Source organism: Eubalaena glacialis, chromosome 10 (assembly GCF_028564815.1).
Source record: "Eubalaena glacialis isolate mEubGla1 chromosome 10, mEubGla1.1.hap2.+ XY, whole genome shotgun sequence".
Lineage (NCBI taxonomy): Eukaryota > Metazoa > Chordata > Mammalia > Artiodactyla > Balaenidae > Eubalaena > Eubalaena glacialis.
Window position 1 is genome coordinate 8,386,579 of NC_083725.1, and position 26,047 is coordinate 8,412,625.

Consider the following 26,047-nt stretch of genomic DNA (forward strand, 5'->3'; position numbering starts at 1 on the left):
TACTGGCTCAATTCTTAGGAGCCGCCTATAAGTTCAATCTTATTCCTCCTATGGGTATGCTGCAGTAATACCATTTACCAGGATATACTATATATGATAAACTCTATAAAATTTCATATCCTTGGCTTCCTTTTTTTTTTTTTTTGCCACGTCACACGGCATGTGGGATCCTAGTTCCCTGACCAGGGATCAAACCCATGCCCTCTGCAGTGGAAGTGTGGAGTCCTAACCACTGGACCACCAGGGAATTCCCTGTTCTTGGCTTCAGACTAAGAAAATTGACTAATTTTTATAAATTACCAAGAAAAGAGAATACTGGGTCCCAATCTAACACATTCAAAAATTAATATAAATTTTATTGAAAGAACAAGGTCTTACTAAAACTAATAGGTAAAAAAAAGCCAGGAATCAGATCTATGTCCATTATAGCTTCCTTACATCTCCCCTCCTTCTTTCATGCCTTATCACCTAGAAGCTTAGTCACCAATAAGTTCACAGAGTTAGCTATTCATTTTCAAAATAGAATTTATTTCTGTAATAAAGAATTAAAATATAGCTGTGAAAGTAGAAAATAATATAGAAAAATATTTAAAATGTGCAACAGTAATTTTGAGTAAAGGTAGTTAAGCACTAGAGGTTATGCTCAACTTCTACTTGAAAGACCAATCATATATATTATTACCTACACCAGAAAAAACATACCTACTTGCAATTTTAATTAATAATTATAATTCAAAAACAGGTTTATACACCTGGTCAGGCTTTAAAATATAAGTACAAATCTTGGGGATATATTTTTTGAAGCTGGCTTCACTTCACAGACTGATAAATCTACTGTCCCAAAATCACAAGGTTGTTTTTACTAATTTATCCATGTAATTAAGTCAAAGTGGAGGAAATATGTACTTTTTGGATGAAACCTAATGTTTTGGTAAAAATGGGACAAGAGTATCATTTTTCATTATGTTGGTATAAAAGCTGGTAAGCTCACGTATCCCCAGAGCTTGGTTTCCACCAGGTGGGTCTCAAATTCAGACACTAAATGCAGATGAAGAAATATCTAGTGAATTCTATCTATCCCTTCCCCAAAGTTTTACTTACAATTAAGATATAGGTATTATTTGTATGAAGAACATACAAAAAGAATTGGAAATTGTTTGGCTAGAGGGAAGACAACTCTTCAGGGGCTACTGTTTGCAGTTTGCAGAACATGATAATCTTCTCTAGGAAGAATAATGTCCACATAGCAGCACTATATTCACCAGGAATCCCAGAGCCAGTGGATCTATCATGTAGCAGGAAGCCAAACCTTCTGGCTGCTCACAACATCACTCAGCTTCCCTTTAATCTTCAGGAAGTGTCTCTTGAATTCCAATCCATCACCCTATATTAGGAATAATATCCAAAACTAATGTCAAAAAAACAAGAAAAAGAGACTATGCCATAAAATCAAACTTTCTTTAGGGGTAAGTAGAGACAAACATCCATGGATATGTCCAGCTACAGTTATCTTCCGGTCCTCTTATGAATACAAAATATCTTGGTAGAAGAAATGGCTACATAAATAATTCTGACTTGACTTTGGGCCCATCACTGCTCCCACCACCCTGGGCCCAGAGAGCAGAAACAGTGGCATTCTGTCCATTTCAAGGGTTGGTATCTCTGGACCTATGTCATTGTTTTTCATAGGCACTAGGCGTTTATAAACTAAAAATAAGCTACACAACTACGCTTTAAGTCTTGCCACAACAGAGCCAGTGATTCAGTTATGAGAAGGGTTTCTCTACACTAGGATCTTAATTTAATTCCATACCAAGCATCTGGACAATAGCACTGCAGCAAATCTCCAACATAAAGAATGTGACCAACTCCTCCAACCTCATTTAGAGCCACACACAATCTTTCGGTAAACAGAGAAAATGCTATTTTGGTCTTATATGTCAAGGGCTTTAAAACTGTAACCTCAGAACCACTAATTTCTAAAGAAAGAATCAGAAATGTGAATAAAACTCCATGTATATGAGTATTAATCATAGAGTAGCTTGTAACAAACAGATAAAGGTTCATTAATTATAATGTGCAAACATTTGGACAAATCATAATTATTATGAAAAAATATTAAACACAAATTCAATAAGAAAAAGCTTAGACTGCTACAAAATATTAAGGGTAATTATTTTAAGGATGAAAATAATTTAGGACTATTTTAATTTTTTTATTTGTTATTTATTTACACATTCTACAAAAAACAAAAACTTTTATAATAAGGAAAATGTCATTTGAAAAAACTGTTTTAGAATAGCTAATGACAAGAACAAATGTTCATAATATTAAATTTAAAAAACCAGTTACCATATATTTATAAATATAATGCTATTTAAAAAAAACTACACATAAGAGTAATTCCATAGAGCATATATTATAAGTAATAGTAAGGTTATTGTAATACAATATCAAAAATAAATCTGTGTTCTCTTTGGATGATAAAATTAAAGTTGATTCTTATCTTCTTTATACTTTTTTGTGTTTCTAAAATTTCCAAAATGAACATGTAATACTTCTTTAAAAAGAGCAAAACAAAGTTTTTTCTTTTAAAAAGTGTTCTATTCTACATACCTTAGAAAGCCGGAAGTCGACCAAGATCTTCTCATCCATTTCTACCAAATTGACTTTGAAAATGAGTTTATTGTTTCTTCTATCAGTTGTTGATACAGTGACCTAAGACAATAAAAATAAGGTCAAACCAGATGTGTAGGCAGAAAATACTCTAAATAAAAACTATAATCTTAGTTCAGCGATACTACTGGGATAAAAATTTGAGAGGCGCTTCTATAACAGGAGCTGTGCCAGCTGAAAATCCCACTCCTTCTAGGACTTTCCTCTCCCAATGGGTATGTGTGTGTCCAACCAGACCAACCTGTAAACAGGACGCAGCCCCATTATCGGGGATTGAGTCTATGTGAACTCTTAGCAACAAAATAAATTTAGTATTTTACCAAGATACAACTGAAAGAAGAAACAATTGAAGAGAATAAAAATGGGGGACTTCCCTGGTGGTCCAGTGGTTAAAACTCCACGCTTCCAATGCAGGGGGTGTGGGTTTGTTCCCTGGTTGGGGAACTAAGATCCCACGTGCCATGCAGCATGGCCAAAAAATGAAAAAAAAAAAAAAAAAAAGAGAGAGAGAGAGAGAATAAAAACGGACTGAGAGGAAAAACAAGATTATTAAAACATAAGAAAGAAAAAGAGAGGCCAGATTTGTGGGTAAAAAGCTACAGCGGCAATCAGAAGACAGTGAAGGTCTTGAGAGGCCTTTCAACTTCCACTTTCAGTGTTTTAGAAGCTCAGGCTAGAAGAGTGACATGGAAAGAAAGGCGTAGCCAACAGCCAGCAACAAGACCCCAAACGTGGATAAGGCTGTCCTGGACCACAGAAAAGCCATCAACTCCGGCTGGATAAATGACCCCAAGCAAGATCAGCAGATTTGCCTAGCTGAGCCCAGCCCAAATTACAACATTTTTAATAATTGTCACTTCAAGAAATGACTATTAAAGAAACACAGGTGTACCACAATGGTGCAACACTGGAACAACATTATGTTCTGGGAAAACACAAGACACTCAGCACATCTTAAGTAGGTTATTAAACTTCAAAGACAAAGAAAATTCTCCAAAGAGTCAGGCAGAAAGAATTAATTGAGGAGTAATGTTGGTAAAAATGGCAGATTAGGAAACTTCAAAAGCCCATTAACTCCACAAAAGCAATGAAAAATCTGGCAAAAACTGTCAGAATCAACTTTTTCAGAACACTGGAAACTAACGAAAAGCTTGCAGCAACACAGGGGCACTTATACAAAACAGATGAGCTTTCTCACATTGTAACTACCTTATTCCCAACTCCCACTCCTTAGCTCAGTAGTAGGCTTGAAAATAACCATCCACATTCCAGATCCAGGTACAAATGCAAGAATAAACGTCATTCATAAACTGTCTTAAGCTGTTCTACCTTCCTGGAAGACCTGCTCAACACACTTGTCTTTATTTTGCCTGCCTAACTACACAGGACTTGGGTTAAAGTTGCCACCTGGGGAGCATCTGTCAAAAGTACCTACAGGCAAACGCTTTAACCCTTGCTTACTGGGGTAATGCAGAACAGTTGGGACAAACAGATTACCTAAAAAGGCTGTAAGGAAAGGTTTAGGAGTGAGATGTTTTTGAGGGATAAGAGTTCTGAAAATCTCTCACATATTCCTGGGACTGTAAAGGCTATACTTATGCCCAGGGCACTGTACATCCTCAAGAAATGTCTGAGAAGTCTCTAAGCTCTACCTCTGGCTGACCATGAGGCACCACACAAGCAGGAAGTGAAGGCTAACGCAGAGCTGTAAACTGCCTGGCTGGGTATCGACGGTATGCCCGAATATGCACACAGAACCCATCTGCAAAAACTAGCTTTTGGTTCCAGTAATTTAATGTTTAATCATTAGCTGACCATTGAGCTAACAGAACAAAGATTTCAGAGACCACACACAACAAAGAAGACAGACACTACAATATTTGATCAGAAACGTCACTAAACAATCAAAAACTACATCAATTGTCAATGATAACAAACCCTGGGAAGAGGGGAAAATCTACTTCCAGGGTTGTCGCATTATAATATTCAAAATGTCCAGTTTTCAATAAAAAAGGATAAAGCATACAGAAAAATGAGAAAATATGGCCCCCACACAGGAAAAAAGAAGTCAGTAGAGACTGTTCCTAAAGAACAGAAAGAAGAATGAAGAAAAATGAACAGTCTAAGAGACCCGTGGGACATCATCAAGTGTATCAGAATATGCACAATGTGAGTCCCAGAGAGAGAGGAGAGAATGGGGCAGAATGAACATTTGAAAAAATAATGGCCAAAAACTTCCCAAATTTGATGAAAAACAATCCCATCCAGGAAGCTGAATGAACTTCAACTAGGATAAAATGAAAGAGATCCACACCAAGATACATCATATTCAAACTGTTGAAAGACAGTGACAACAAGAGAATCTTGAAAGCAGCAAGAGAAAGTGACACATCATGTACAAGAGATCCTCAATAATATTAACAGCTGATTTCTCATCAGAAACCACGGAAGCCAGAAGGCAGTGGAATGACACAAAGAGCTAAAAGGAAAAAACTGTCAAGAAGTCCATACCTGGCAAAACTATCCATCATAAATGAAGAAATTAAGACATTCATAATTAAAATTTGATAGAGTTTGAAACTACCAGACCTGCCCAAAAAAGAAATAGTAGGGCTTCCCTGGTGGCGCAGTGGTTGAGAATCTGCCTGCCAATGCAGGGGACACGGGTTCAAGCCCTGGTCTGGGAAGATCCCACATGCCGCGGAGCAACTAAGCCCGTGAGCCACAACTACTGAGCCTGCGCGTCTGCAGCCTGTGCTCCGCAATGGGAGAGGCCGCGACAGTGAGAGGGCCGCGCACCGCGATTAAGAGTGGCCCCCACTCGCTGCAACTGGAGAAAGCCCTCGCCCAGAAACGAAGACCCAACACAGCCAAAAATAAATAAATAAATAAATAAATTTATTTAAAAAAAAAAAGGAAATAGTAAAGGAAGTCCTTCAGGCTGAAATGAAAGAATGCTAGATAGCAACTCAAATCCACATGGAGAAATAAAAAATATTGGTAAAGGTAATTTACATAGGTAAATACAAATGACAATAATAATCAATTTTGTTGTTTGTAACATCTATTTTTTCCCTACCTGATTTAAAAAGACAGCCACATAAAGTAATAATTATAAATCCATGTTGTTGGGTATACAATGCAAACTATAATCAAAACAGAACTAAAGTGGCTATACTAATATCAAACAAAAGACTGTAACAAAAATTTTTGCAAGAGACAAATAAGGACATTATATAATGTTAAGATGATCAAGAAGATATAGCAATTATAATCATATATTTATCTAGAATCCAAACTCCAAAATTTATGAGGCAAAAACTAACAGGGTTAAAGTAAGAAATAGAATTCAGCAATAACAGCTGGAGAGTACAACATTCCACTCTCAATAATGGATATAAAAATTAGACAAAGATAAACAAAGAAATAGGGTTTTCCTGGTGGTGCAGTGGTTAAGAATCTGCCTGCCAATGCAGGGGACACGGGTTCAAGCCCTGGTCTGGGAAGATCCCACATGCCGCGGAACAACTAAGCCCATGCACCACAACTCCTAAGCCTGCACTCTAGAGCCTGCGAGCCACAACTACTGAACCTGCATGCCACAACTACTGAAGCCCACGTGCCTAGAGCCTGTGCTCCACAAAAGAGAAGCCACCACAACGAGAATCCTGCGCACCTCAACAAAGAGTAGCCCCCACTCACCACAGCTGGGGAAAGCCTGCGCGCAGCAACAAAGATCCAACACAGCCAAAAATAAATAAATTTAAAAAATAAATTAAAAAAAAGAAAAACAAAGAAATAAAAGACATGAACAACACTATAATGCAACTAGACCTAACAAATATGCCCAGAACACCTCACCCAACAACAACAGAATCTACATTCTTCTCAATCACACATGGAACATTCTCCAGTATAGACCATATATTAGGCAACAAAACAAGTCTCAATAAATTTTAGATAATTAAAATAATACTAAATATCTTCTCTGACCACAATGGAATGCAATTAGAAACCAACAACAGAAAGGATTTTGAAAAATTCACAAATATGTGGAAATGAAACAGCATACCTAAATAACCAAAAAGGAAATCACAAGGGAAATTAGAAAATACTTTGATATGAAAAAAACTGAAAACTCAAAATATCAAAACTTATGGGAAGCAGCAAAAGCAGTGCCCAGACATACATTTATACCTATAAGCACTTACACTAAAAAAGAATGATATCCAATCAACAACTTAGCCTTCCACCTTAAAAAACTAGGGAAAAAAAGAGCAAGGTAAATCCAAAGGAAGGAAATGATAAACATAGTAAGGAGAAGAGATAAATTGGCAAACCTTTAGCAGACTGACCAAAAAAAAAAAGAAAAAAAAGATTCCAATTACTAAAATCAGGAATAAAAGTAGGATGTTACTACCAACTTTACAGAATCTAAAAGGACTATAATACTACAAAAAATGGTATGCCAACAAATTGGATAACCAAGATGAAATGGACAAACTCCTAGAAACACACAAACTCCCACAAATGATGCAAGAGGAAATAGATCTATAACAAGTGAAGACATTGAGTCAGCAATCAAAAAATTTCCAACAAAGGAAAGCCCAGGACCAGATAGCTTCACTGGGAATTCTACCAAACCTTTGAAGAATTAATATCAATCCTTCTTAAACTCTTCAAAAAATAGAAGAGAAGGGAATACTTCCTAACTTGTGCTACGAGGTCAGTATTACCCTGATACCAAAGCCAGACATCACAAGAAAACTACAGTTCAAATCCCTTATGAACACAAAAAAATTTTCAACAAATACTAGTAAACTGAATCTATCAAACACACTACAAGAATTATGCACCATGATCAAGTGGGATTTATCCCAGGAATGCAAGATGGTTCAAAATACAAAAATCAATTAATGTAATATACCTTATTAACAAAGGAGAAAAGTTTAGCCAAAAAGTAGATACATCCCAGAAGTCCACCAATGGATAAATGGGTAAACAAAATGTAGTCTATCCACACGATGGACTATCATTCACCCATTGAAAGGAATAAAGTATTAATAAATGCTACAACATGAATTAACCTTGAAAATATTACGTTAAGTAAAAGAAGACAAACGCAAAGGGTCACATACTATACAATTCCATTTATATGAAATGTCCAGAATAGGTAGTTCACAGAAAGTATATTAGTGGTTGCCAGGGAGGAAAGTATGAGGAATGACTGCCAATTGGTATGGAGTTTATTTGGGGGGCAGTGGAAGGTTCTAGATTTAAATGGTGATAGTTGCATAATCTTGTGAATATACTTAAAACTACTAAATTGTACACTTTAAAATGGTTAAAGTGATAATTTTTATAGCATATGAGTTTTATCTCAATAAATCTACCTAAAAAAAAAAAACGAGTGAATTATCTATACAAGTGAGAGGAAAATCAGGCTGGCCTCAGATTTCTGCACAATAATATTTTCCCCTAACTTTTAATTTTGAAAGCTTACAAATCTACAGAAAAACTGGAAGAATTGTGCAATAAATAACCACAAACCCTTTATTGGCCTTATCAACCTAGATAGCATGTTTACTTTTCTTTTTTTATGTGATTGTCTTTTTTTTTTTTAGCTTTTAAACTAAGTTATCAACGGCACACACTTCACCACGTGCCTCCTGCAAAGACATTCTCCTACAAACCACAATATTATCATCACACCAAAAATCTGACACTGATTCAAAAACATTATCTCATATAAAACCCATATTCAAATTTCCCCAACTGTTCCAATAACATCCTTTATAGCTTTTTTTCTTTAAATCCACGATCTAGTGAAAGATCATGCATTGCATTATTTATCAGGCCTCTTTGGTCTCCTTTAATACAAAATATTCCTCTCTTTGTTTTTCATGATATTAAGATTTGTGAAAAGCCTGAAGACAGATTAGAATGTCAATGTTATAAAAATGCTATAATAACATAAACAACAAAAATTGGTAGATGGGAGCAGGGAGATGGAGGAAATGTGGAATTGTTCATGGATCCATCTTTCATAGAAGGGAGTCGATTGTTAACTGTTACAATTTAAGTATAGTACATAGTTTTAAAGAATGACTTGAGTCTCTTAGTGTCTTTAATAACCTTAGAGAAGTCTTTTAAGAAATGTTATTTCTTACGATAAAGAACATTTAACTTAAATTTCTTCAGTTTCAACTGTTTCTTTTTCAAATTAAACTAATTACTTTATATTTTTAAAATATACTGACAATGATAGTTTTTTATTCAAATATTTAAATTTTTCTTCAGGAAAAAAATATAACGAAAATCAATGAAACATACCTGATTCATACAACTTTTCTTCCACTGATAGCCCAATTTCTCACAAGTCTCTTTCAGGCATTGATAAGATTTGTCTGCATCCAATTTGGTAAAAAATCGTGTCATTCTTTTGACCAAGCGCTGCCAGGGGTTCTACATGTCAAATAGAGGAAAGCTGAATAAATCATCAGATTTATCACCAAAAGCAGTCATATCATAGCTATTTGGTCTGAAAATTTTTTCTCTGACTTAAGATTCTTATACATCAGAGTCTCCCCTAGGAATTCCCTGCTGGTCCAGTGGTTAGGACCCTGCGCTTCCACTGCAGGGGGCATGGGTTCTATCCCTGGTCGGGGAATTAAGATCCCATGTGCCATGATGTGGTCAAAAAAACAAACAAAAAACAAAAAAAATCTGTAGCAAGTTTTAATATTATATTTCTTAGATTTATATATTAAAAGAAAAAAAAAGACTTTAAGACAATAAAAAATAAAGGGCTGCCATTATTTATTTGAAAAACCTTACCTGTGAGGATCCCGGGGTGCCGAGCAACTGACTATTCAGAAGCATATGATCAGGACATGTGGGCTGGGAAAAACTGATCCCTTGTACCAGTTTATCAATGTATGAAGGGCTGGTGTCCCATAAGGAAAGACCTGTCCGTGGTTCTGGCTGAGAACTGGAGTACTTCACATTTTCTTCACTGCATCATTAAGATATGGAGAAAAGTATATCTTTAAATAAAATTCATCAGGCCTTTCTTATATCACATTACCATTCTCACACTGAAAAACATTATATTCATCATAAGAAAACAATATATACATGTATTATTTTTCATGGGGACTATTATATCCAACAACTACTTGATCTTTTATTAATCAGTCTTACCTAGAAGCACTGTTTACTGGAGAGAAGTCCAAATTCGATTGAATATGCTTAGAGAATCCGCCAGGAGACTCTGATACACCACCTGAAGTGACTCGGGGCCTCTTTGCCCCTAAAAAAGAAAACATAAATACAAACGCTTTCACGTTTTCTATGCAGATATTTTTTAATTAACCCAGCTGACAACTTGAAGAAGTAAAACCATATCTAAATTCATTTATTTAACACAAAATACTTATACGACAAATAGTGGCTCTTCCTACATGATTTTATGAGAAACGTGGTCGTTAGGAACTTAGCAGGACTCACTTGCCAAATTGTACAAACTACACATTTCATAAATCCTGACCTGTAAGTATGTTCCAAGTGCAGGCCATAATTTTAATGGTACCATTTATAGTAACAGAACAATGTTCGATGAAGACTGACAGACCCAGCTAAGGCATCAAAATTTTTTAAAATAAAAAATAATTTGTGATGATGACAATGAACATCATGAGTCTGCTCTACCCAATCTTCTTTGCTCCTCTAGAAAAGCTCTACCTAAAATAATCATTATATAGAATATGATGCTACTATAAATTCATGGCTACTACCCTCAGCTGGATCCTCAACCCGGACAGTTAGTCCTATGTTTCTCTAGTCAGTTTCCTCTCCCTTTCCACAATGATTCTTTCAAAACTTCTATACTCCTGTCAGATTAACCAAGACCACCCTCCAGGACCTCATTACTTAGCATATGATACCATCTCCCATTTCACAAAGAAAATAAAGTCACTGGAAACTCCCTCAACTTGCCACTACCAAATCTGCTAACTTACTTGCATTCCTACCCATCCTCTCCCCTTCCATCCTCCCATCAAATGTCCATCCCTCTACTTGTAGTTGAGCCCATACCCTCCTTTCTCCTCAGGGACCTTGATGCTCTTTTATTCCCTCTCTCTTAGACTTTGAGTCTCTTCCTCTCAACTGGATCTACCCCCAAACCATTTAAACATGCTTAAGTTTAACCAACCTTTTTATTTATTAATCCATTCATTCAAATATTTTATTAAGCCCACTATGTTATCAGGCAGTAAGATGGGAGAAACGGCATGTTGTTATGCTGATAAGAAAGATCCAGTAAAGAGGGAAGAGTTAATAATGAAGCAGAAACAGAGAAGAATTGCTAGACTGAGTAAGCAAAAGAGAACTGCGTCTAGTGCACAAGAGAAAGGGCTGGTTTATATCTGGAGCAATTTACCCAGAGCAACGGGAGAAAGCAGAGTATATGAGCACAGAGGCAGTTAATCAGGTGGGTGGAGATGGTGGTAGGAGTTTGCGGAAATTCCTTTGTTATTGCTTCTATTTCCCAGTGAAATAGGAAGTATTGCCACCAACTGAGAGTGAGGATGGAGAAGGAGGTATTAGAAGTTGAAGAGAAAATGAAAGGTATAAAAATGTGATTTAGGAGAGTAGCGTTGTGAAAGAAGTGGGGAAATGCATTATGATTGCCTGGAAGGAGTAAGGGCCCACTTGAGATCAGTGATCTTAAATTTAAAGCAGACAGTGCTGCATATTTTTCTCCAGCTGCAATCAGCTGTGGAGGTTTAAGTGTAGAGTGGGTACAAAACAGGATTAAACTTAGGTTAGGTAGACTTGCTCAGTAAGTATGATGAAGAGAGAATGGGCAATGGACTTCCCTGGTGGCGCAGTGGTTAAGAATCGATCTGCCAATGCAGGGGACACGGGTTCAAGCCCTGGTCTGGGAAGATCCCACATGCCGCAAAGCAACCAAGCCCGTGTGCCACAACTACTGAGCCTGCACTCTAGAGCCCACGAGCCACAACTGCTGAGCCCATGTGCCACAACTACTGAAGCCCACGTGCCTAGAGCCCATGCTCCGCAACAAGAGAAGCCACTGCAATGAGAAGTCCGCGCACCTCAACAGAGAGTAGCCTCCACTCGCTGCAACTAGAGAAAGCCCGTGCGCAGCAACAAAGGCCCAACACAGCCAAAAATAAATCAATAAAATAAATAAATTTTTTTGAAAAAGAGAGAATGGGCAAGGAAGTTGAAGATAAATGTAAAGAAGTCATTACAGTGACTAACCTTGGGATTTAAAATAGTGAGGATGGAACTCGGGACCGAGAAGGGAGCAGATAAAAGACAGTGAAAAGGTAGTAGAATTGATGGACTGCAAGTCCAGGTGGGGTCAAAGGGTTGCTGGAGTCAGGGTACTGGAGGGAGGAAACCAGAAAAAAATATACTGGTGGTCCGAGCAGGATGCTTGAAGACAAGATCGCTAGAGGAGAGAAAGTCAAGGAAATGTGAGGTGATGACAGTGGAAGGACCATCTAAATGAATATTTAAATTACCAAGAACCATGACAAAAATTACGTCAAGAGCTGTGTTGGCGAGAGTGACAATGTGGCAGGCATTTTAATTTGAGGTTCAGAAGGTGATTATTACGAGGGAATAGTGGGTGGTAGAGTCTGATAATAGGATTCAAAATGAAGGGCGGAGGAATGTGAAGAAAGAACAAGGAGGATGCCTGCTCCACTCCCAGATCAAGGGTATGAGGGTGCAGGAAAGAAAACACCTACCACCTGAGAAGAAGCAATGTCCTCAGGGGAGAGCTGGATTTCAATCAGAATACGGTGAAAGGTAAAAGAAACATTCAGGGAAGAGTTAAAAATTCCTCATTCATCTCTAGCTATTGTTCTCTCTCAGCCAAACTTCTTTACTGAGCTGTCTACACTCTGCTTAACTCTCTTTTACACTAGAATCCCTGTACAATAGAGTTTATTCTTAACTCTCCACCAAAACTGTTCCTGCCAAGATCATGAATAACTGCCATATCATGGAATCCACAGGACAAATTTACTCCACATTCTTCTGATGTCCCACCTCTCTGGCTACTTTTCTGTTTCTCTGGCCTCTGCCCATCACTTAAACAGTGGCATTCCTTAAGATTTCATATACTCAATTTAATCTACTACCACAGTTTAAATCACCATCTATTTACAGAAAACACCTAAATCGACATCTCCAGCTTAGCCCTGTTTCCTGAGTTACACACATGCATGCACACAAGCGCACACACACACACACACTCCTATGAGACAGTTTTACTTAACTTCTCAAATTCAAATAAAATGTCCAAAATCAAATACAATTTCCCTGCAAATCTGTTTTTCCTTTTGAGTTACATCCAAGTAAATGGCTTCACCATTTACACAGTTGTTCAAACCAGAAAGGAGACATCCTTTGACTCCTCATTCTCCTTAATTTTCCACATATAAACAATCACCAGTATTATCAACTCTAGTTCTTAAATTTCTCTGGAATCAACTTCTTCTTTCCAATCCCGCTATCACTAACCTAGTCCAGCCTACCATCTTCTCACATCTAGGATCCAAAACAGTGAAATAAAGTAGCCAGAAAGATCTTTCAAAACCAAACACATAAGCATGTCATTTCTTTGCTTAAAATCTCTCAAAAGGTTCTCCCAACAGCCTTCGGTTAAAGCCCAAGATCCTTAACGTGGCTTACAAGGTCTTCCACGGTTTGGTTGCTATCTACCTCTCCAACCTCATCTCAAACCTCTCTCCCTCTCTCCCTTCTCCATTCACTTACTTTCTCAGCAAACATTTACTGAATGCCTATGATGGACCACACACTATGCTAAGCACAGGTGATGCAATGATGAACAAGCCAGACATGGTCCATGCCATACTGGCCTTCTCTCCAGTTCCTCAAATGCACCACTTTCTAACCTCCAAGACATCCTAGATGCCGCTTCCATGTTCAGAATCTGCCACTCATCTTGCTACTACTCTTCTGGCTAGCTCCCCTTTAATCTTCAAATCTTAGATTTAACGTGATTTCCTCAGCAAGATAAGTGTTCTTTGTCATTTAAGACTTGGTCAAATTCTTAGCTGTAGTACCCTGACTTTCCACTTTATAATTATTAATGAGCTTAAAATTATTTTTTCTATTTCTGGTTTTTGTACTAGACATTATAATCTTCATGAGGACAGAGACCACAGCTCTTTTGTGTTGTTGACTTATACTGACTTTACAAGTACCTTTTTTTCACAGAAAAAAAAAATACTTGTATTTTAAGGATATTACCTTTCTTGAGTGGTTTGTTGTACCATCTATCCTTTTTGATGTCTGGGATGGTAATCCTTACTGATGGATTCTCAACTAGGATTTTATGCAGCAGAGCTGAAAACAAAACATTAAGACAACATTTATAAAAGACTCAAATAGATTAGAAAAGCCTACAGCTTGTGGTGTAGAACACACATCCTCTATTGCTTTCCTTATGTCCAAATATTATTTCTGGGGAAGAGAAAGAATAAAGCTACTGAATTTTTGCTTTAATTTCATGCAGTCATTCTTTGCTACTGTCTATATCTTTGAATATTCTTCCCAGAGCTGACTCTCAGTTGTTTGCAAATAAATAGAACAAGAGCTAGGTGGAAATGTTTCTCTTCACTTGATGATATTTATACAAAGATACCAAAAAAACCCCCTCTTATCCATTTTCAATACCAAACTTCACTGTTCCAATATGTCATATTAAGTCCTCATTCACACAATTTTATAAGGGAAATTCACTTTCCAATAACTTTTTAAAAAAATATTTATTTATTTATTTATTTGGCTGCGCTGGGTCTTAGTTGCGGCACATGGGATCTTTGCTGCTGCAAGCGGGATCTTCGCTGCCGCACGCGGGATCTTCACTGCCACATGCGGGATCTTTAGTTGCGGCATGTGAACTCTTAGTTGCAGCATGCATGTGGGATCTAGTTCCCTGACCAGGGATCGAACCCAGGCCCCCTGCATTGGGAGCACAGAGTCTTAGCCACTGGACCACCAGGGAAGTCCCTCCAATAACTTTTTAAGAGACAGTAATAAAAGCAACCATCATCCTAAGGTACCTTAATTATATTGATAAAGAATTTATTCATCTCCCAACACCAAAATAATTTTCTAATGGACTGAAGATTTAAATGAAAAAAATAAAGCCTTAAAAACATAAATGAAAACATAGGTAATTTTTTTCTAATGCTGAGGATAGAGAAGACCTTTCCAAACATGATGATATAGTCAGAAACCACAAAGGACAGGTACTAGATTTAAATAAATAAAAATATAAAACTTCTGGGGACTTCCCTCGTGGTCCAGTGGGTAAGACTCCATGCTCCCAACGCAGGGAACCCAGGTTTGATCCCCGGTCAGGGAACGAGATCCCGCATGCATGCCACTACTAAGAGTTCACATGCCACAACTAAGAAGCCCGCATGCCGCAACTAAGACCCAGTGCAGCCTAAATAAGTAAGTAAATAAATAAATAGATACTTTAAAAAAAAAAGTTAAGTTTAAAAAATACATATAAAACTTCTGCATGTCAAAATAGCATAAACAAAATAAAAATACGTGACAAATTGTCAAAAATATTTGTAACGAATGCAAAGATCTAATGACATTAATATGTTTTTCAAAAACCTCATATAAAGTAAAAAGAAAGCTTCCTACCAAAAATGAGCAAAACAGACACGTTCACAAAAATAGACTAAAAGCTAATAAATATACAATGAATATACAACTTCATTGGTACTAAATTTAAAATAAAAATAGAAAACAGAATACATTTCTTATATGTAGGCCTATTAGATTAGTCAAAAAAAAAAGTTTAAGGGACTTCCTTGGTGGTCCAGTGGTTAAGACTCCGCGCTTCCACTGCAAGGGGCACGGGTTCCATCCCTGGTCAGGGAACTAAGATCCTTCATCCCGCACAGCATGGCCAAAACAAAAAAGTTTAAATGTAAACTAGTTAGACTGTGATGAAATGGTACAAACTTTCCGGAAAACAATTTGGCAAAGTAAACAATAGTAATTAAAAACTGTATACATCTTTGACCCTGCAATTCCACTTCTGGGGTTTTACTTTAATTAAATAATTTAAAGGTATGTGCAAAGATTAAGTTATATGGATGATCATCATATCTCTTTCACAGCAGTGAAAAATTAGAAAAAATCCTGAATCTCTAAAAAGGTGAACTGGATAAGTATAGTAAGCCATGTCCATATAGCAGAATACCATCACAGTCTTTAAAAACAGTGATGTAGACCTACAATTATAGTCATGAAAAATGTTCACAAAGCATTAACACACACAGAAAAACTGGTTACAAAATAACATGTATAGTGGGATGTCATTTTTTGTGAAAACACACATACTTATAAATAATATACATATATAACAAACACATAGTTTTTACTACAAAATATAGAAGCACATATCAAAACATTAAAAGAAGCTATTCCGTGGGAGGGAGGGAGACGCAAGAGGGAAGAGATATGGGAACATATGTATATGTATAACTGATTCACTTTGTTATAAAGCAGAAACTAACACACCATTGTAAAGCAATTATACTCCAATAAAGATGTTAAAAAAAAAAAAAAAGCTATTCCTGAGTGCTGGGATTATAAGGGTTGGATTTTACAATTTTTTAATTTATTATTCTTCTACTTCATCTATAAAGATCATGGATTATTTACATAATGATTTAAAAGTTAAAAAGAAAAAAAATGTAAGAAAAAAATTCAAACAGCACTAGGCTTCATTATCCAAGAAATCAGTACTTTACATCAAAATAACCCAGTTACCTAGAGGAGCAGAATCGATTTTTTTCCAAGGGTTGAGGTATGTTTTTTTTTCTTTCCAATCACAATATTCCTGACAACTATCACTAGGCTGGTCCCACGGCAATTCTAAAAAAGAAACAAGTCCCAGTTTTCTGAGTGTTCAAATCATTATACAATTTTAAGGGAAAATAATCAATGACACAAATCCAGTAAAAGTTTCCTCCAAATTAATTCAATATGGTTTCCAAACTAAGAATGCCAACTCTAAGAAATTTTAGAGGCACTTCTAAGATAGATAGTCCACTTCCTGCCTTACTCTTTTCCAAAAGTATTCAGATGAATTTTAAAAGAGAGAGCTACTGTGATATTTCATTTAATAGCTATACATACTTCATTTTTAAAAACCTTTGGGATTAAAAGTTCCAACTTAGTTATAAATAAGTTAATATTAAAATACTATCACATAAATATGGATCCCCTTGGTTCATTTCATTTATTTTGGTATAAGAAACCTGGCTTTCCTAAGGACAGGAATTTTATCATGATTAAAAAACTCAAAGCTGCTGCATAGCACAGGGAGATCAGCTTTGTGACGACCTAGAGCAGTGGGATAGGGAGGGTGGGAGGAAGGCTCAAGAGGGAGGGGATATGGGGATATATGTATACATATAGCTGATTCACTTTGTTGTACAGCAGAAACATACACAACATTGTAAAGCAATTATAATGCTCCAATAAAGATGAAAAAAAATTACGCAGAAAAATAAATAAATAAATAAAAAGCTCTTACCTCCAGCCAACATTGCAGTAAGTACTATTCCACAGGACCAAACATCAACTGGTTCTGCATGAAATTCTTTTCTCTTTAGAAGTTCTGGAGCAACATACGGTAAAGTACCACACATCTTGTTCAATAAACGCTCACGATTATTATGCCGAAACACTGTTGCCAAGCCAAAGTCAGAGATTTTGAGGTTATCTAAACCAAAGGAAAAGAGGATGGCACTGGATAAAAATGTTTTGTAAATAGATATACTTAAAGGAGTTGAGTTGTATTGGAAAACCACTGGTGTTATGACCAAAAAGAAATTTTAAAAAAGAAGAAATAAAAGACATCATCATATAGTTAAAACTAGAAAAAGGCCTCATGGCTTCTATTATCTTAAGACAAATATTGTCAATACACAAACAGTATGGACCAGATTAAAGAAAGATCCTGGAGTCAAACGGGCCTTCTAGGAAAGAGCACTCCAGACTTAAACACTGAAAAGAGAGCCATGCCCTCATCGGGTTGTGCAGAGGGCAGGAGGGAGACATCAATAACATACTAGGCACAACTTTTCCAGCAGCGGACAAACCCAGCTGGCTGGACCGAAACTAAAGACCCGCAAACCACCAGAACTTCTTGTCAAGGTGGCTAAGTTTAGAAAAGGAGGACGAACTCTGTACAGAAAACAAACCAGAAGAGCAAATTTCCACTCTAACTTCCCATCTTCAGCACACACAAGCTATAGGTAGAACTTTCACCTTAACTACACTTAGTGAATATCTACCGTAACTGAGTGACACTGTGCTAGCCACGTAGGTAGATAAATTACTGAAGACTAACAATAACAACTGCTGTCGAGGTTATGAAAATACAGAACATTACAAGATCTTACAGAAAGGGAATCTAACCTAGTCTTCAGAGATAGGGGAGACTCCCCTATTATCAGGTATCAACTGGTACAACCTTTTTAGAAAGCAATCTGGCAAAAGATGCCAAAATTTGAAATACTCATGCTCTTTGAACTAGGAATTCCCACTTCTAGGACCATACCCACAAAAATACTTCCACAAATCCACAAACATAAGGATATCCACACCACAACAATACTGTTTGTAAATAACCTAAATGTCCATCAATAAAGAAATGATTAAATCTTATAGTACACATGTACAATGAGATTATGTAGGTAACAAAAAACAAACAAAAAAACACAAGGTATATCTATATGTACTGACATGGCATCAGGTATAAATGGAAAAAACGGCAAGTGCCATAACAAATATTCATTATAACATGACCTAATTTTTATATTGGCCTGTGTTAATTTATAGAATAGTCATCACTGCCTTATATTTTTTAAAGCTAGAAACAACTTAAATGTCCCAAAACAGGGAACTGATTCTTTAAAAATCAATTACATCCACCCAATATAATATGTAAGCCACTGATGTTTACTTCTATGACTTGGGAGGTAGCTACTGTAATTATCCTTTTAACAGCTATATATGACACAATCTTGACAAATCACTGAGATTAAGAGTTCCAAGTTACCTATAATCAGTAATCACTGAAAATACTAATGGATGACCACAGTATTCCTTAGCGTCCGTTGTTTCACTATGTCTGTGATGTAATACTTAGAGAACTGTATATAACAAATTTTAAATTGAGGAGTGTGGTTACTTCTGAGAAAAAGAAAGGGGCACACATTTGGAAGGAATACAGAGGAGGACTTCAACTATATTGATAATGTTCTATTTCTTTTTAAAAAAATATTATTATTGAATAGAAACAAAAGATTATTTATATAATATGCAAGATATGAAAAATCATTATAATCAACATCCACTCACCTAACACCTAGTTTAAGTACACTCTGTTTCCTTTGAAACCTCCTATAAATCCTTCCCTTTCCTAACTGCAATCCTTCCTTTCTAGAAGATTTTATGTAGCTTGAAACCTATATTTAATAAAAAAAGGACTTAATTTGTATATGAGGAAAGGGAAGAATTGATTATAATACCATCAAAGTTATTAGTATTCAAAAAGTAATGGACATAGAATGAAAAATAGAAGCAAAAGGAAGTCTCCCAGCTTGTGCTCTCATTTCTTGGGATTCATCAACAGATCATTCTACAGTTCCTTTTCCCAATACACCAAATTTTTTGAATATCTAAAATTTTGCTACATACTTTATGGAACAACTTGCAGAAGGCTAAATAACCAAAGAAAGATCTTAAGTAGCTAGGTTAGTAGATGGGTTAATAAAAAGATACCTAAAAGATATTAACCAAAATATTAACACTGGTTATAACTGATTGGTGAATTTCTGGTGATTTTTTACTTTCTTTTTTATACTTTTGATCTTATTTCATGATTACTTTTATCTTTATAAAGAGAAAAAAAAACAGTATTTTTAGTTTGGGAACAAAGTTTTCACATTTCAGATATTACATACTCACATCTCCATTATTTATATAAGCTGGCTTAATTTATCCCCTTGTATGAAGGTCAATTATAGAGTTCAGGAAAGAGGTAGAAGAAGGCTGATAAGAACATACACTGGTACTTATGATGGGGCACGATAATGCCAGAAACACTAAACCTCAGGGTTGGACAAGATGTGAAAAGTACTTTGGTCCAACCAGCCAAGCAATGTTTAAATTCCCTTTACAATATTCCTGATAATTAATAATCCAGTGTTTGAATCTCCTGTTAAAAACCTACTACAGGGACTTCCCTGGTGGCGCAGTGATCAAGAATCCGCCTGCCAATGCAGGGGATGTGGGTTTGATCCCTGGTCCAGGAAGATCCCACATGCTGCAGAGCAACTAAGCCCGTGTGCCACAATTACTGAACCTGAGCTCTAGAGCCCATGAGCCACAACTGCTGAGCCCACGTGCCACAACTACTGAAGCCCACGTGCCTAGAGCCCATGCTCCGCAACAAGAGAAGCCACCGCAATGAGAAGCCCGTGCACCACAACGAAGAGTAGCCCCCGCTCGCCGCAACCAGAGAAAGCCCGTGCGCAGCAATGGAGACCCAACGCAGCCAAAAATAAATTAATTAAATTAAAAAAAAAAACCTACAACAAAGCAACCTATTAAGTTTTTGGGCAGATCCATTAATGAGGGTCATCCTTGTACTAATCCAAATTGCCTCCATATAGTTTTCACCCACATACTGTGAAGAACTGTATTTAACAATTAGCAAGTTTCCCTTGAGTTCCTCAATTATGCCTTATTTTACATAGTTTCTAGCCCTTTCATCATTCTGGTCACTCACCTATAAAAGTACTTCAGTAGTCTACATGCCTTTCACAGTACTGTCCCAAACACCTATTATTCCCGCCGTGGCCTTCCAGAGAAGTGATGGACTGCTGCCTTCCTCATTCTCACCTTATCACCTTAATTTTCCAATGATCAAATTACACGGGTGACTAATATGAAGTCTGCTGCCTAGTAAGTCTTTTTAAACCTTCTTTGCTGCCAAAGACATGCCATTAAACCGTACTTATTTCGTTAGTTTTTTTCAATCCAAAAACTGAATTGAGTAACAATCCAGTATGTGTTAAATCTGACCCACCTCTCTGGTCTGCTAAATTCATTCATCTAATAAACATTTTTGAAAACCTACTATTTGCCAGGCACTATTCTAACACATTAAACAAAACAGACAAAAATCACTGCCTCATATGCAGTGGATATTTGTCACCTTTTTTGATCCTGATTCTATAAGCTAACACTAACACTATCCATCCCTCTCAGTTTTTATGACATCCATAAAATGTAACTAAAAGCCCTGCATCTTTATCCAAGTCATAAATTAAAAAGAACAAATATGTCAAGGCTAAGGTCCAGGGTATTTCAATTTCATATTTTTTGCCCTGAAATTTCGGTAATGGAAAGCCTTGATCCTGCCTTTGTATGGCTGTACTAAAATGATTAGGTAGCAGCGACAAAATGCTAAACTTACCCCTTTCATCCAATAGGAGATTTTCTGGCTTAATATCCCTGTGAGTTATTCCAATACCATGCAGATAAACCTAAAAGAGAAGCAGAGGAAAGCATACCAGAATAGGGTAACTTACTTCACTAAGACTAATTTTAAGTAAAAGTTAGAGACAACTGTACCTACCACCCCTGCCATGAGTTGATGGAAGAACCTCTGAGCATCTTGTTCAGGCATGCCTATGTCTGGCTCTATAAGAATTAATTATGAAAGTTAGTTCACCAGGTAAATATAATCAGTCATCGACCACACAGTCTCCTAATTCTAAAGTTAAACATTTGTTATCGTACTTTAGCAAAGAGAATCTAATGCTAACAATTAAAAGATTCTGGAGTCCACTAGTACATATAGTACTTAATAACTCACATTTCCCCATGTGCTAAGTGGCAAAAATAAATTAACATCACAGGAAAAGTACAGAGAAATAACAAACTATCACCCAAATCAAGAATGCAAGCCATACCTTGAAAGCCCCTACTTACACTAACCATGATTTATTTGATATCTTTCAAATTCTCCCCTAATTTCTTCTAAATGCTATGCCAATATTTTTTCCACTCCTGAAATGTAATTGTCAAAGTGGAAGCCTACACAAATCTAAGTTGATTTCACTAAATACTTAACAACAAATTTAAACGTCATATAATTTCTCGCACTACTACAAAACCGTGAATTCCTGTGAAGTTCCTTCAGGAAATACAGTTTTATTAAGAAAGGTTCTATTGTCAGTTATCTTTTTATATTTTTATCTCCCTCATTAACTTTTGATTTCTTTTATTCTCAACTCTTTTCTGAGATAGATATTGAAGATTCTAATAATCACTTTTTAACTGCTAATACAATAGCTCTAAATAATAAATTTAGATCCACAGAATATATTTTATGTACTTCTTAGTATTCTTTAATATCAAGACTTTGAATCTACACAGAACATTTAAGTAGCAAGCACAGAATTTACTTAATATATATAAAGCAATCGTAGAAAATTCTCAATTTCACTTATGTAACAACTTGCTATTATTTTGGATCTGTAAATGTATGCAATGATTTCATGAGACTAGAATGTCTACAAAGAAAAAAAACTTTTTCTGCATATGCATACATCACACTTATGATACTTCACCATGAGACCACAGTTTACCATTCTTAAACTCTACAAAATAGCAATCGCAACCCAAATCACTTATACAACTTGGGAAAAAAGTTTCTTTGATGACTCTACATATGTATTCAGTGTTTACATAAGTTGCAAAAACAAGAAAATTTACTCCAATTTCACTATTGCATAAGCAAGTCTGAATGGACAATGAACAAGCAGCAGTCCCAAGATTAAAAAACAAATTTAAAAACTTATGTAGCATAAGAATTATCTTCAATCTTTTCCATACCTATTCTATCAAAAAGTTCTCCCCCACTACAGTACTCCAGAAACAGATACTGGATATTGCCTTCTCTCCTGTGACCATAGAATTTCACTACATTCTCATGATTTAACATTTTATTGATACAAATCTCTTTCTTAATATTTTCTGGACAGTCTATGGCACGCTTCATGTCCACAATCTTCACTGCAACTGCTTCTTCAGTTCTTCTATTCACAGCAAGTTGAACTCTAAAAAGAAAAAGGAAGAGTTATAACATTCCAGACATTTGAATTATATTTCTTTTAAAACTTCAAAAGGTTAAACATAACTCATCCAAAACTATTTTACCTTTATTAGTTTCTCCACCTGGGAGAAACCATGGGAATGGTTTCTGCCATGTTCTCAACAGATACTACTCCTTTCTGAAATGTGAAGTATGATAGCTAGTGTTCCAAAGAAGTCATTATGCTGTACATCCAAGTCATTTAATAAATTCTTAATAAACTAAAATGGGATAATAGCAATTCTAGGCCACATCACATATACACATGCTCTATTCATTTAACTTGTTTTTCTTCCACTTTTACTGAGCTATAGTTGACATAAAGCACTGAAACGATTATCACAAGTTTAGTGAACAACCATCATTTCATATAGATACAAAATTTTAAAAATCGAAAAGATACATATTTTCCCTTGTGATGAGAACTCTTAGTATTTACTCTTTTAACTTTCATATGTAACATACAGCAGTGATAATTATATTTATCATGTTGTACATTACATCCCTAGTACTTATTTATCTTATAACTGGAAGTTTGTACCTTTGGACCGCCTTCATCCAACTTCCCCTCCCCCACACCCTGCTTCTGGTAACCACAAATCTGATCTCTTTTTCTATGAGTTTGTTTGTTTGTTTGTTTTTGAAGCATAATTGACCTACAACACTATGTTAGTTCCTGTTACAAAATAGTGACTTGATATTTCTATACATTTCAAAATGACCACGATAAGTCTAGTTAGGATATGTCGCCTTACAAAGATATTGCATAGTTCTTGACTATACTCCCCACACTGTACATTTCATACTGGAGACTCATTTATTTTGCAACTGGAAGTTTGTACCACAGGTATTTCTCTCCTCCCCAGCACCATCCTCCCCTCTGGCAACTACCTGTTTGTTCTCTGTATCTAACTCTGCTTCTCTTTGTTGTTTGTTCATTTGTTTAGTTTTTTAGATTCAACCTATTAAATGAAATCATACAGTGTTTGTCTTTCTCTGTCTGACTTATTTAAACTTAGCATAATACCCTCTAGGTCCATCCATGATGTCCCAAACGGCAAGATTTCATTCTTGCTCTATTCATTTAATTGTAATAACATTACCTAGCATTTATTAATCCGATACTGTATGTGTCTACAGTAACTGTTCTAAGTACCTGTGGGATATCCATTTTACAGAGGCACACAAGGACATTAAGAAGCCTGCCTAAGAACACAGAACAATGACCGGTAACGCGACTCCAGAGTCTGTTCATTTGCTCATTTAACCACTATGTTTGAACCCCAGGAAGGAGTATGTGGGAGGAGAAACTGACTTCAGAAGTCTCCTCTAGCTCTTTAGGAAGAGAATGTTTTTGTTTTGTTTTGTTTTGAAAAGGAAGAAAAAAAATTAACCCTTACAGAAGATTGTGTAGCTTCAGTTCCCCAAAGTTTTAGATTTCAAATGCAAAGATCTGTTCTCCAAAACAACCAACTTGTACTCAAAGGAGACAATAGACAGAAAACTAAAGCAAGCGTGAAGTCAGGGTAAAAGGACTCAAACTCACTCTCCATAGGCACCTTCTCCCAGGGTTTGCACCAAGTCCCAGTCTTCCACAAAGGGCACTGCCATGACTCCACTAAGTCCCCCGGCTGTAAAAGCAGGAACCCAGAAAAGACGGTGGATGAGGACACGCTTCAATCATCTGTAAAGCCGCTGAGCTCCGCCTCTTGCCGTGATTCTTCAAGGTGAATCACAGCTCCTGGTTTCCCCTTACACCTCATCCGTATTTTACCCAAGTCTTTAAAGCACAAGCAAGTATTCTAAACTCTGGCATTTCGTTGGTAACTCACAAGCCCCATTCCCACGCAAACCGAAGGCTGAAACGCCGCCTTCCAGGCGGCCGAGGAAACGTACCAGTGGCGCGGAGGAGTTGGGGGACCAGTGCTTTACGGTGGGGGACTGGGGAAGGGGGTGTGAGGTGAAGCGTCGGGCTAGAGTAAGGGGATGCGGGCTAGTGGAGGAGGAAATAATCGCTACGAGGACCGCAGCCGCACCTCCCGACCCGCTCACTCCCAGTTCCCACCCCCGCCCCGTTCCCAAGGGCAGGAGGAGCCCGGGGCGGAGCCAAACTGCCCCAAGAAGCGGAAGGAAGGGCTGGGTGACACGCGGACGGCTGGGGCCCAAACCTCGGGTGCTCTCGGCCAGCAGAGGAAGTCTTCTCTCCAGTTCCCGTACAACGGGGACCGCCTGGCACCCCACTCCTCCACCCTCCGAAACCGCCCCTCCGCAGGAGTCTCTCCGATCCTCTAGGCTCGGCGCTGAGAACTTTCTCTCGCTGTGCTCCTCCTAAATCATGTAGCCCCCGAACTCCGGCTCCAGGCGCTTTTCCCCCCTCTACCGGCCGCCCTTCCTCACCAGGCCGTCCTTTGCCCGCCACCACAGGAATCCAAATGTAGGGCTATTCCCGCCAAAACTTGCTGGCGTCACATTGTCGCAAACGCGCGCTCCCTTGCCGTAAAGCAAGGAGGCGCGCGTTCCTGGGCCGGCTGCTCTGCAGATTAGGCCGGCCAGGGCCTGGCGCCTGCATTCCCAGCAGGCTCACGCTGGCCGGGGCCGGGTTACTTTCAAACCAGGAGATCCTGGCTGAAGAGGTTTAAGAACTGCCGAGTGCATCGGTGTGAATGACCTCCGGGCCCAAACGCGAAGTGGGACCCGGCGTGTGACCTCGGCCGGCCGTCCGTCCTCGCGCTCCCGGGGCTCGCAGCACCGCGGGGCTCGCTACCGCCGTCCCGGACCCCCGAGCACCTCGCCCCGCTGCCTGGCAGGGTAGCGAGGATCACACTCCGTAAGTGCTGTCTCTGTAACTTTAAAGCGCGGCCCAGATAAAACTGGAGCCGAGAAGCCAGGGACAGCTGTTGAGCATTGATCCTGTTTAGAATGAAAGGAACTTTGTGATGGGAGCGAGAAGCATCAAATACCGGCCGCACTGTAATGGGGGGTGGGACGGCATCGGGATAAAGAAAGCTACTCTTTTGTAGCTGGAGGTAATGTCAGGATAACCAGTTTTACCATGTCTTGTCCGAACAGGCACCAAAACAGTACCTCCAGTCAACCTTT

At 37.6% G+C, this 26,047-nt stretch overlaps 1 protein-coding gene across 5 annotated transcripts; it reads right to left on the reverse strand.

The window, feature by feature from the left end:
• Positions 1-787: 787 nt before the first annotated feature.
• On the reverse strand, positions 788-25,384 carry CHEK1 (checkpoint kinase 1). Of its 5 annotated transcripts, none has more exons than XM_061202425.1 (13): positions 25,346-25,384; positions 24,495-24,579; positions 22,690-22,913; positions 21,428-21,492; positions 21,266-21,335; positions 17,312-17,500; positions 16,543-16,647; positions 13,993-14,088; positions 9,880-9,988; positions 9,514-9,691; positions 9,010-9,141; positions 2,617-2,718; positions 788-1,384 (listed from the first exon to the last, which is right to left on the reverse strand). In XM_061202425.1, exons 2-13 carry the CDS (start codon positions 24,557-24,559, stop codon positions 1,289-1,291), a joined length of 1,431 nt encoding a protein of 476 aa, XP_061058408.1. In that variant the 5' UTR covers positions 24,560-24,579; positions 25,346-25,384; the 3' UTR covers positions 788-1,288. The 5 variants fall into 5 exon arrangements, with proteins under 5 accessions (XP_061058408.1, XP_061058407.1, XP_061058410.1 ...); XM_061202424.1 differs by having other exon boundaries at positions 25,117-25,360; XM_061202427.1 differs by lacking the exon at positions 25,346-25,384 and having other exon boundaries at positions 22,837-22,913; positions 24,508-24,580.
• Between the last annotated feature and the right edge of the window lie 663 nt (positions 25,385-26,047).

Excerpts from the sequence above, each read along its gene's own strand:
- CHEK1 (XM_061202425.1), bottom strand. The coding sequence starts at position 24,559 with ATGGCAGTGCCCTTTGTGGAAGACTGGGACTTGGTGCAAACCCTGGGA. Across the intron at positions 17,501-21,265 it reads TCTCCTATTGGATGAAAGGG|ATAACCTCAAAATCTCTGAC; the intron begins GTAAGTTTAGCA and ends CCTTTGGTTTAG. Across the intron at positions 9,142-9,513 it reads GCACCCCGGGATCCTCACAG|AACCCCTGGCAGCGCTTGGT; the intron begins GTAAGGTTTTTC and ends TTTGACATGTAG.